Source organism: Dicentrarchus labrax, unplaced genomic scaffold, assembly GCF_905237075.1.
Source record: "Dicentrarchus labrax unplaced genomic scaffold, dlabrax2021, whole genome shotgun sequence".
NCBI lineage: Eukaryota > Metazoa > Chordata > Actinopteri > Moronidae > Dicentrarchus > Dicentrarchus labrax.
This window is the reverse complement of record NW_026136702.1, coordinates 7,205,948-7,218,917: the sequence shown is the minus strand read 5'-3', so window position 1 is coordinate 7,218,917 and position 12,970 is coordinate 7,205,948. Positions and strand designations below refer to the sequence as shown.

Here is a 12,970-nt window from a genome sequence, read left to right as displayed (position 1 = left end):
GGTAGTGAAGAAGAAGTAGCGTAATCGTATTTAAGTAGTTTGTTCTACTGCTATTAGCAACACACATTTACTTTTGCTGCATAACCATCAACATTCAGGCCTTGAATAATGAAAGTGCTTTGTGTGCAGTGATCACATGCACATGTGGTGTTTCATAATAGAAGATGTCAGGTTTCACAGTTTCCAGTCTTCCTGCAGTTAAAGAACAGCAGTGAATCTGACACTTCACATATGTTGTTTTATTGACCCTGAGCAGTCCAATTAGTATTTGTCAATGTGAACAACTTACACCGTAACGTTGAAATCAGATAAGCTGTGATGTATGTACAACCTGGAGTTAGTCAAATGTTAATGAATTGAAAAGAGGACTTATTTCAAAGCAGATGAAAAGACCTGTGCATGAACATATTACCACAGACAAGCCCCATTTATAAGTATTCATTTATACACACTGAATAAGACATAGGAAGACAAAACCTGCAACCACATAACATAATTCACAGGTCATGTCAGTAGCACAGACCTCTGTTGTTGGACAGGGACACTAAAAAAAAACAATTTCCACAGCATTGGGAGCATATTACTCTTCAAACACAAGATGGCAGCAGAGACATATCAAATTAAATCAGATAATGTTCCCTTTGTCTCTGTACTTATTCAGTGCTGAGGTATCAGTCTGTGACCTTTAACAAAAACACAGAGAAGATCATTTGAAATTTGTGATGCCTTGATAAAGGTCACAGGCTTGAAATGCTAGCATTAGATGTGTTGAGTGTTAAAGTGAATATAGAGTGATTTCCCTGTAGGCTCAAGTTCCATGTGACTTTTTAGTCATAAAAATCCAATTATAGCTTTGTGAATAAAATTGTGATGAAATTAACTCATTTGATATGTTCAAGAATCGGAGAGAATGAGATGATTAGAGCCATTATAGAAGCTTTCTTTGGATTGATATAGGGGTGACCTTTGCCCCCAACACGAGAGACTGCCTTGCTGTCTGCTAGAACCTGGTCACAGGTCAAAGTCCGCTCTGTGGTTGGAAGAGGCAGTACGAGCAGAGTCTGTTTTTGTCCCTCACTCTCTACGCTCTTCCCACCCTGTTAACAACACCTTGCTTTGTGGAGAACTTCCTCTGCTTGGATTGTCACCAGCTCAACACCATGCTGCTTCGGACTGTGGTCCTGCTCCTCCTCTGCGTATCCACCGGCATGTGTGCCACCTTAGGCCACTACCAAGCGAAGGAAGAGGAGGAGGCCCCCACTGTTACAGAGGATGCCGTAGCAGCTGCCTCTGTAGAAGAAGCTGCTGAAGAAGGTGTAGCTCCTGCAGATGCTCAAGCAGGTGATTCACCTGAAGCTAATTCCCTTTTTGGTGACAATCTATCTAAAATACTTTCAGCGGATAACCCAGCTGACACACCTGAAGTGGATGTCCCTGTAGCAGATGGTGCAACAGCCAAAGAGCCAGGAACAAACAGTGACGGGCCTGCTGTAGACGCCCCTGCTATGGAAGCTCCTACTGGTGAAGCTGTCACCCACAGGCAACCTTCCTCTGAGGAGGAGGAGAAGGTGAATGACATTAGACCAGTCCAGACAAACCAGCCCTTGAGCAAACCCTTGGCACAAGAAGATAGCAGTTGGAGCCTCAACTCAATTAGAAATAGTTTCCAGACTGTGCACGGCTACTTTGACTCCCTGGTGGAGCTGGTGGGGGGACAAGATGGTGTGTGTCAGTACCGCTGCAGATACGGTAAGAGAGAGTCTCTTGAATTAACATACTGTTATGTTACTGAGAACTGAGAAGTCTTTTAGTGTCCTGATGGTGTTCAGAGATAGCTATATAGTCAAAAGTTATTTTTATTATCATTTTTGTCAGTGCACCTGGTCCACAAGAAGTTTTCACATTATTATTACGTTGTCCACATCCAACATTCCTTCTGTATGTATTTGTTTTGTTTTGTATTTGTCTAAGTACACTTTAAGTCTCAAATCAATCCCTCTACTGTCAGTTAAATTAGCTACTTTCGTCTTGATAGGGCACTTGGCACTCAGGCTGCTGATAATGAGTACATTATGGTTATCAGTCTGGGAGGTAAATGTTCCTACAGTCACGCAATCAATACAGATGTTCTGAAACAGAAGTTACATCTTATCTGTGAAGATAGGACACACACCCAAGAACAGAGAGATATACTGTGGATCCTTGACTAGGAACATATGATGACGTTAGTTTGTACACGTGCCTTCCCTTTAGTTCAGCAATTAAATGAAAATTCTCTTGGGTTTTTTTTTTTTTTTTTTTTTTTTAGGAGACCTTCCTCAACCTCGCCCCGGCTACCAGCCTTCAGAGCCCGACGGCTGCACCTCCTCTCTGGTGGGATTCCAGGTGAATTCAGCTGTAGGTGGCCACCCACAGCCCAGACCTACATCATTAAGCCCCTACAGTACTAACCTCAACCATACCGGCTGTAAATGCTACGTTCTGCTTGAGTAAACTGTCCTGTCTTTCTTTTAACAGCTTGACTTGGGGGTCCCTGCTATGACAAACTGCTGTAACCAGCTTGACATATGCTATGACACTTGTGGGACAAGCAAGTATGACTGTGACTCCAACTTTCGCTCATGTCTGCATGGCATCTGCACAGACCTTAATAAGAGTCTGGGCTTTGGGTCGAAGGTACAAGGTGAGATATTTACATATATATATAAATTCCTGTTTTCCTGGCTGTGTACTATGGGAATATATATGAGATGGTATAATATGACACATCACATACTTATTTCACTGCCTCTCTCCTCTCTCTATTTCTATTTTTTTCCTTCTCAGCCTGCGAATCGATGGCAGACACTCTCTTCAACACAGTGTGGACTCTAGGTTGTAGACCTTACATGAACAGCCAGAGGGCAGCGTGCATCTGCGAGGGAGAGGAGAGGGATGAACTGTGACACAGAACACTGTGGACTCTGCATGCTTTCACAGACAAATAACAGAGTCATAGGTATTTCTACAGTTTATATCGTATATCTGTAGGCTTTTTTTTTTTGTCAAAGAGGGGATACTTTAAAAGAGCCCTCTGAAGATTCAGAGCCTGGGAGTTAAAAAAAAACACAACACAAAAATGGGGAAGGCAAATTAGCAGTTTCTCAGGTTTTATTCATAGGCAGGACTAACAAATATTAGGTGTCTGAATATGACTTTCAGAATAATTTATTGCTTATGCATGTTATACTCCATACTCCATTTCATTTTAGGCCATTTTTAGGCCTCTATGACTCCATTACCATAAATTACTTCATCACTCCAAACAAAGTGGCTAATGGGAAGGATATTGTAGTTGGATTAATTTCCTCTAGATAGAAAGACACAAGCAGTCTTGATTAAATAGCAGAACACAACAAACCATGTGCGCCATCGTAATTATCTTATCTGCTCAAACCTTAAGTCAGTGTCATGTAAATGTAATGCCTATTACAGCTACTACGTTAATATTTGATGTAAGTTATTTGCCAGTTATTTGTTATTTTTTATGAACAAATGCATGACTAATTGCAGTTTAGCTGACACGATTAATTCTAGATTAATTGTCAGAGCGACGAAGCATATGCATATTTTCCAGGCACGACACACTGATATCTCTTTTCCACTGCACTGGAATGTGTGAAGTGCTCCTCAGCCATCGATTATTCTGAGCAAATGAGTCAGAATACATCTGTGGATGGTCCATGTGTATATTTCAAGTCAGCGTTGGTGTGAAATATATCAACAACTTTTTGTAAATCCACTAAATCCTTAAGCTGTGATCAAGCCTGACAAATGCCTCAAAGTGTGACCTAGAAAAGCATTCTTCATGCTGTACTTGTTACAAATGAACTGTGGCCCGTCCAAATGATTTCTAATAGAAATGTCATTCACTTTAATGTCAGTAAATTGCGCTGCCGGGCAAAGTGGCACACAAACTTGGATGTATTAACCAGAATTTAAGGGATCTACAGCACTGTGACTGACACTGTAATTTACATAGGAATAAAGAAGAGTGTATATACTGTACATCTGCATGTATATGTGTACAGCACAACGGACTGCTCTGTGTATATCTGCTTGGTGTTTTAAATACCAAATAAACTGAAATTTGTCAGTTCATCTTTATTAATCTAAATGTCACTCTGCAAATCCTGACTGTTGTGGGGTTTGTGTAAGTGGCTTTATGTTAGCATCATGGCTCAGGCAGGATGAAGATGGGGCCTCCACTCAGTGTGTGCTGCCCTTGAGCTTCACGGGTCCGAATCTCTCGGCGGACGCGTCCTCGACAATGCTGAGCACAGCGTGAGTCTCCCGCCCCACATACCAAGACCTGGCAGTGGAGGAACACTTGCTGTAAACAAAGGAGACAAGCTTGTTTTGAGAAGCGGTAGAGAGGAACAGCATAACAGTGTAAGGACACTGCTAATTCTATGAATGCAGTCCTTACAGTTTAGTGCTAAACAGACATAAGGCCGCACACACTTGCCAGCTGGCTCTCAGCATGCCTCTTTTACTCACTCGGTTGTCCTTGCCAATGAACTTGAAGACAGGGACCTGGTAGTGCTTGGAGAGCTGATCCTTTGATGAGTACTGCGTCACAGTTTCATCAGATATACACCTGAAATAAGAAACCAATGAAGGGGGATAAAGTCAGACATGCAGTTGACATTTTAACACAGTGTTCAGTGATCCATATATATTCCTAACAAGTCACTTTATCAAGGTTAGCTGCCCCAAGGTCCTGAAACAGTGTTGTATATTTAATAGGAAATTGTGAGAATAGATTATAAAACTGCTCTGTTGGTGTCCATAGAGTACAGTCTCACTTTGGGTTCAGAGGAGAAATAGTTAACCAAAAGTAGGTCTTCCCCAGATGATCTGTATTTTCGATTTTTCAACTGAAAACATTCTTGTTTTCTTTCCACATTAAGCGGAATGCATTTTTCATTTGACATTTCATTGAAGGAGAGGAGATTTCCTGTCCTGTAACTGTCAAGCAGCAGATGCTAAGGCCTTGTGGAAACTCAGCAGCTGGGTCTGATCCTGTTGACATTTATTATAAGGACTATTCATGTTGCAGGACCAAATGCAATTCTGGTATTAATGATACGATATTAAAAAGATAGTAATCTGCAGTTTTCAGTGTTTGTATGAGCAAGAACAACAAATTTAGTTTCTTACTTATAGTAGTATCTATACATGCATATATAGTATCATGCAGGTTTGTGTTTATTTGCCCAGATTATTTGCAGTATCTGTCACTCAGATGTCTGCCTCCACCCCAATATAATGGACGGAATTTCATCTGTGAAGTTTATAACATTGAAAATTTAAGTTTAAAAAATGTATCAGCCACATATCTCTTCAGAAATGATTTTCAAAGATTATGTATGTGTCTGTAATCCAACAACCTCACTATCAAAGGTTTTTATTGAAACGACTTTGTACTTTAGAAACAGTGTCTATGAAAACTGAAGACAGTGTTATCTGTGAAAAGCTCAGAGTAAGTGATTCTGGAAAAACACATTGCTGCTGATTTTTAATTTGAAATTGTCACTGCTTTAAGCACTACCAATAAAATTCCAGTTAGCACCATTGTAAAGGGGTGAAAACAGAAGACATCTTAAATAAAACCAAATCCATTTAGATGACTAGATACCACCAGAGGTATGTTAAGCGAGAAGAGAGTTTTGATGAATCTTGGTTTGGTCTAAGTGGTCATTGTCATACCACTCATTACTGCTATCACATCTTTGTCTTTTCATTCATATTATGTAGAATTTCCATAAATACCACTTTCTTCTTTGTGGTCAGCCACAGTGGGTGTAATCCTCAAGCACATCACTTTCTTTTGTTTACCTGACACATGTATGTAAAAGTTATTAGTCTTTATTGTATTATATCTAACTAAGGCCTTTACAATAAGTGTGCTATCATGCAGCATGAAACATTATTACCCTAACATTATTCACCCATCTTTGATGAGGTAATACTTGAGGGCCTGGTCAGCTTTGGGCCCTGGTGTGGCGAAGCAGCTCTCCACCAGTGCGGAGAGGCCCTCCACTCTCTCTTTCGGCTCTACCCCGAAGAACAGGGAGTCGTGCAGGCGGAGCTGGGGCGGGGTGCGGTAGGGCTCTGAGAACTCTGCGTCCTTGAACAGCTCCAGGAAGAAGGGGAAGACTCCCTCGCTGTGGCCTGCCAGCTCGAGGGCTGAGCTGCGCAGACTTGCCTGGTATTCGTCTGACACGTGGTACTCCCTGGGGAACTCGCAGGTGACTGGGAGCACTAGCTTGCTGGTGCGGACTATCAAGTCCCTGCTGCTGTCTGGACTGCTCCTAGGGAGGCCTGTCACCAGGTTGGTTCCTACAATCTTGTCATCTGTCACCTGGGGGGTCAACATTCAATTTATAGTACTTTAGCTGTCGGTGACAACTTCACACAAGCCATTTTAAGCCACAGCTCTTTATATGATAATGAAACATTTCTCCAAGCCCTGACCGTAGGGACTAAACCCTGAGTACTTTCAGTCTATAAACATCAACCCAATGCCTCTGACCTCCACCACTGTACCACAGGTCTTGAGGCTGAAGCTGAGGTTGATGTGTGTCCCGTTGGAGACACCTCGGCAAGACGAGTTGGACAGTGAGAGCTCCAGTCCTCCTACAAGGTCCTTAGGAACTGACACAACAATAGAGCTGGAATCACACTGTACTGGCACTGCAGGGAAGAGAGACAAAGACATGACATAATATTATGGTCCCATGAAATTACACAAATCATGAAACAGTGCATTGATACAATGACAAAGAGCAGCATAAAACATGTCACAGTCATGTGATTGGATGAAAACATACCACACAATCTGCTTGCTGGCTAAGTACATATGAACATTAAAAGCAAGATACTGTGGCTGTGAAGGAAGATGTGGATGTCTTTCTTTAATGTGTTTTGTTGACAGAAAAATATGATCATTTGAGTTATGTATGACCTAGGGTGAGATTAATCTATAAGTGGTAGTATCAGTACTAAAATGATTAATCAATTTACCTGATCAATTAATGATTTCAGTTTTTTTTTAAGCAAAAATCCCAACATTCTCCGGATCTAGCTTTTTGAGATGTGATGGCTTGCTGCTTTTCTCTGGATTACATGATTGTTATTTGAAAAGAACTGAGAAGATTAGTTTTTGATCAATTAGTTGATTAACTGGCAACTATTCTGATAATTAATTAATTTCATAAAGTAAAATTAGTTTAGTGGTTCTTGCTTCTGTGAGTAGTTATGTGAGTATTTGCTGCTTGTTTGTTTTATGTGACAGTACACCAGTTATTTTTGAGTCGTCATTTGAAGACCTCATTACATTACAATTATTGAGAAAGTAATTTTAATTTAATAGATTAATTAATTTATAATGAAAACAACCAGTGGTTGCAACAATATCTTTATTTTTAAACTGTGGGTTAGAAAGAACATGTAATCTGAAGACGTTACCTTTGACTGATGGTCATTGTTCACCATTTCCTCACATATTATAAAATAAGATGCTGGAATTAGAAAAATAGATTAAGCCATAAAAATAATCATTAGTTGCCGTCCTATACTATTAAAAAAGGCACACCAGGACTGATCATTTTCAATGTTATCCACTGCTAATGTGACAAATAAATAACCCCACACAGACATGTTAAAAATATCAGTTAAGTGTGCATCTCTCTGTCAGCTTGACTTGCTGTCTGATTTGATTGAACTTAGAAAACTACCTCTTTCACACACACACACACACACACACACACACACACACACACACACACACACACACACACCCTGGCATGTGCGTTTATCCTCTCCCAGCTCCAGCCCTCGGGGACAGTTGCACTGATAGGAGTCCAGCAGCGAGGAGCAGCCATGGCTGCATCCTCCATTGTTAACATGACAGCCTGCCATCTCTGCATGGGGCAATACAGAGAAAAAAGGAAAGATGTGGTTCTGGGGTTTAATTATCTCTGCACAACAGTGACTGGTTGTCATATGAACATCAGAACATGGATGTACCTTTACAGTTGTGCCCATCTTCGTCCAGCACACGGCCCGGCCCACACTCACAGTGCCTGGAGCCTTTGGTGTTCACACACTTCTCTGCACAGCCGCCATTGTTCTTCTCACATTCATTCACATCTGAACATAGGACACACACACCACACACACCTGGGTCAGATATTATTATCAGATGAGTCTTCTTTTAATCGACTGAGTACCAGATGGGTGGAGTTTATCACCTCAAGGCAATTCACTTAGTGTTCCAGGGAAGAGGATGATAAATCGACTTCAAAAGACTTTAAAACTGAGTTTATAATACTGAGAGGACTGGTAAGGAAATAATGAGGGATGAAATAAAAGGAGGGACCGATGTAAGAGATTAAGAGTGTGAGGAAAGAGAGTGACCGAGGATGGAGAAATGAAGAAGCCAGATTTGGTTGATGGGTGAATAATGAGATAGTGGCAGTTCTCAGGCTGGCTAGGTTGGCTGTCACCCATCATTAGGTGTACCATCCAGTGTACCACACACACACACACACCTACAGTAGAGTCAGCAAATACAAAAGACAATCCTCCAGTCTTTCTGTCACTAGAAACTTCCTTCATCAGGTTGTGTACTCATCCCTCCTGCTTTATGATCTATCTGATCATTTAGAATATGTTAAACTAGTTATAGTCCATTGGTATGTGATATTTATTTATTTACCTCCTTGAATCTTAGATGGTACTTATGCAGTTACCACAGGGTATGTGGAAAGATTGTGTAGTAGCAAATTTTTATTTAAAAAAATCCACATATTGAGTCTGTAACACCTGAGCAATGCTGTGATTAGGATTACGTTGAAACAATTAGCTAAAAGTAATGAATAAATGGCTGGAGAGGCACAGATGCAAGAGCTGCATCTCAATGTTTTGGTACTTGTGCAATGTCAATAAAGTTGAATGTAATCTAAAATTATTTTTTGTCAAACTACTGTTTGAGGTCAACATTGAACTGTCACACTCAAGAAAATGAAAGTATACGATTCCCAGGATGAATAAATGTAAAGTAAGTAAGATAAACCTAAGATAAAAAGTTTAATTTCAATGATGAAAGGCTTGCTTTTGTTGTCTTTAACATATTCTGAATATCCCATTAAGTCAAGTCAACATGGATATTTGCATAAAAACAGCTTAACCACAAATATATGAATGTCAAAACAAACACACTGAACAAATACAGTCTGATTGTATTCTCAGTGTTATTGTATTTCAGAAGCCATTTCTAGCCTGTCTTCCATTTTCTCTTGTTAATCATTATCTGTTGCACAACTTGTCTGTCCCCTCTCCTCCCGCTCTCTCTGTCTCACCCAGGCATGTTTGTCTGTCTGGTCCCAGGACAGTTCCAAGTGCACAGCGACAGTCAGATTCGGGACATCTGGGACCTGTGCAGTCCATCTCATCACAGATATCATAGAAATCTGTGTGACACACACACACAAAAAAACATACGAACACACCAACAGATGTGAAAATGAAATGCAAACTGTAAGTAAATTTACTTTTTACGTATCAGACAAGCTCACTCACGGCCACAGTAAACATGGAAGCAGACTGAGGGTCTGGGGAGGCGATAGACAAAGTATCCTCCATTACAGGCCTTCACATCTACACTGGCGTTCCACTGGCAGCAGTTGTCACCAAAGCTGGCACAAACAGGCTGGGTGACGATGCCTTCATGAGGCTGAGGGTGGCTGCCGTTCAGCCAGATGGGAGCATGGGTGCCACAGTGATTCTCAGAGATGCAGAAGGTGGGCATGGCGTCCCCGGCCATGCCAGTGAAGCGGTACCATTCTCCAGACACATGGCTGTCACACTGGGGAACGCCGGATGACTGATTGACGTGGTAGTCTGTGTTTCTCCAGGGTTCGTTCAGGCTGATGTAGGCAGAGCAGGGGTCTAGGGCTGTGGCATGTGGGTGGGAGGACAAAGATGAAGACTTAGTTTCACATGCTTGGAAAGAAGATGATGCACGTGTGTTAGTGAGTTTGTGTAAGTACTGTAAGTACATTTTAAGATATTTATATTTCTAATCCACTAATTACAGGGCTAAATATTGTACATTTTTTATTTTGCTAACCTTATTTCAAAGCTCTATTCACTAGTTATATGACTGTACATACAAAACATGTGATAGGTTTATAAAATACAATGCCCTGATATAGATTAAATTACCCACCAGTTTATGGAGTTGTTAAAATTTGCTGCTTACAAATGAATGCTACTAATGCATCAATAGTAACTAATGTACATATGTATACTTTATACACTGCAGCTACTTTTACTTTTGTATTGTAAGCATATTTTGTTGCTTGTACTTTTACTAAAGTGGAATTTTTTCTTCCACAGGAGTTTTTTATACTGTGGTAGTGCTATGTTCAAATATATACTTATAATATAAAATTTCCTCCATCACTGTTAAAGGGTCAGTTTGCCCAGTTATGAAAAGAAACCATATTTTCTAACCTAGTCGTGTACGTATAGTTCCAGGTTTTGAGATTTCTGCCTCCACATCAATATAATGGAGGTGAAATTAATTTTATTTCTGGTGCTTACAATATTAAAAATTACATTTAAAAAAGAAATTCAAAACACCCCAGTGTCCAACAGGGTCCTTGTTGCTCTGAATAATCCATAATTATTCCATTGAAGTCAGATATCTCAGAAACCAAAACTATAAGTGACTCTTTAGCATCACTGTTAATACCATTATTTAATCCTTGGTGCCAGTTTCTGCTCAGTCCATAGACAAGCACTATATCTTTTACCCTGTCCCATGTACTGTACATTTATAATACTGACCACTTGAGAAAACGCGTTACCATGAAGCAAACCTTTGGACCACCAAGATAAATGGTAGCACAGCGCCAATTCTAATTGAACTTAAAGCCAACAAGCCATCCACAGAGACCCCTTAATCCTGCGGGTTCAGTCAGCAGTGACTCTTCTCACCAAAGCCAGCTTTGCAGAATCAGGAGACACAACTGAACGAGCAGAGTAAACAAAGCGCAGCGAAACAATCAATAGTCTCTCCCCTTTTTTCGTGCCCTCTCAACAGTGTAATTAAGAGGTAGACGTAAAACAAAAGGAAAAGAAGAAGACATGAGGGATGATGAGAGTGGGCAAAGTGGGCAAGAGTGAGAGTAAATGTTAATCACTGAGAATCAGCGGGGATGAAGAAACGGTGGGAGGCTGATCAGCTCAGCAGTAAAGCATCTTCAATGACAGGCCAGAGCCAGGAAACTTGACAGCTGACAACTAGCACCATAACACTTTACTGACGCAGTAACCACCACTGTAACCAAACTCTAGGCTTTCCATTTAGTTGGATTGCTCTACATAAAATATCCACGTTTATGTTTATCCTTTCCCGTATCTTGAACAAAAAGTGCTCTCTGTGTGAAGGTTAACCGGAGGTTTGCTGTTAACGACGAATGTTCCTTTAAAAAAATACTTGTGTTAGATGGGACTAATATCATGACCATAAATGACGTCACCACACACATCATTTTCTCCCTCCATCCACTAATGGACAGTCCATCTTGTCACTACCTGCTGCTCCAATAAAAGCAGAGGGATCAATCCATGGCCTGGGGCTACTGACAGCATAAACGACCAGTTTTGGAGACGTACGACTGGCCAACTGTGTTCCAACTTCAGCAGCACAGAAGGGGCAGAGGACATAGCTGACTCATGCGGATGTATGGTAATGGCAGTGTTAAATCTTCCAGATGGGGCTTGAATAACTTAATATGGCTATTAAGGGAATGTGGAACCACGCCTGGCCTGAGTCAGACTCCAGCCTCTCATCTGTACAAAAGAAGATGAAGACCCACAGTAAACAGTGTCAAACCTTATTGTTCTTCATAAAAAATAGTTTTAGTTAAAGGATAAAACTGGCGATATTTTAGACTTTTCTCTGGAAAACCCCCATAAATACTATTAAAAACACATAAATTAGAAACATAGTTGCACTGGGTGACATGTTCCTTCATTAGAATGAGCAGTTTATTTGGAGTCAATCCCTCATACACCAACCTGCTGCCGTAAATGCTCACCAGAGCACCAAATGTATGTTAATCCGCTAATGAAAATAGTCCCCAAGAAAGGCACTATTTACCCAGGTTTGAGGACCATTTGCTGAAAGCTGCAGTGCCCAGCTGTTGCAGAAAATTACTAAACTCTTTTTACAAAAAAATGAAAGTATATGTGTGATCATTTTAAAAGATTTACACCTTCAGTAGAAACTGGCTTCGGGCTGAGTTCAGCCAATAAGTTAGGTAAGTCCATAAGTATTTGAAGATCAGCACCATAAACAGATCAGACACAAAGTCATTGTTGTACAGTAAATCAAAGATAATTTTACCTGTTTATTTTGGGGGGAAACATAAGAAATATTACACTCACCGACACCGGCAACCGCAAAAACCTCCTGCAACAGATTGGTAACCACCAAAATAAACATGATCTCAGTGTTGGATAAATGATAGTCCAAGTTCAGGCATCAGTGTGTATGTGTGTGTAGCTCTTCTGGTTCATCCTTAGGGGAAGCCTGACTTTAATAGGCGACTCTTATCTGAATGTGTCATATTGTCATGTCTCTGTCGCACCTTGACCCCTTGACCTTCTGCTCTCCAAGTCCAGTGACAGGACCATCCTCCCATTGTTTCAGACTCTACAATCTTCACACTCCTCCCTTAAACTACCCTGAGCTTAGTATCCGTTTTTTGCCATCGTGCCGTGAAAAAGTGTGATTGTGGCGTGTGAAACTTTTACATGACTTAAATTATTTATTTCTCATCCTTCCTGAACTAAAGGAGGTGGGGGGAAAAAAATGAGCAATGATCTGCAGCAGCATTAAACCGATCTGATT

General features: G+C 40.7%; 2 protein-coding genes across 4 annotated transcripts; one reads left to right on the top strand and one right to left on the bottom strand.

The window, feature by feature from the left end:
• The first annotated feature begins 1,038 nt into the window (after positions 1-1,038).
• pla2g12b (phospholipase A2, group XIIB) lies at positions 1,039-4,140 on the top strand. 2 transcript variants are annotated; one of them, XM_051377199.1, is made up of 4 exons: positions 1,039-1,749; positions 2,309-2,397; positions 2,518-2,683; positions 2,827-4,140. In XM_051377199.1, exons 1-4 carry the CDS (start codon positions 1,161-1,163, stop codon positions 2,943-2,945), a joined length of 963 nt encoding a protein of 320 aa, XP_051233159.1. In that variant the 5' UTR covers positions 1,039-1,160; the 3' UTR covers positions 2,946-4,140. The 2 variants fall into 2 exon arrangements, with proteins under 2 accessions (XP_051233159.1, XP_051233168.1); XM_051377208.1 differs by having other exon boundaries at positions 1,041-1,749; positions 2,309-2,385.
• On the bottom strand, positions 3,133-12,654 carry oit3 (oncoprotein induced transcript 3). Of its 2 annotated transcripts, XM_051377164.1 has the most exons (9): positions 12,505-12,654; positions 9,628-10,002; positions 9,408-9,518; positions 8,074-8,196; positions 7,845-7,967; positions 6,578-6,738; positions 5,994-6,406; positions 4,540-4,639; positions 3,133-4,372 (listed from the first exon to the last, which is right to left on the bottom strand). In XM_051377164.1, exons 1-9 carry the CDS (start codon positions 12,560-12,562, stop codon positions 4,214-4,216), a joined length of 1,623 nt encoding a protein of 540 aa, XP_051233124.1. In that variant the 5' UTR covers positions 12,563-12,654; the 3' UTR covers positions 3,133-4,213. The 2 variants fall into 2 exon arrangements, with proteins under 2 accessions (XP_051233124.1, XP_051233134.1); XM_051377174.1 differs by lacking the exons at positions 7,845-7,967; positions 8,074-8,196.
• Between the last annotated feature and the right edge of the window lie 316 nt (positions 12,655-12,970).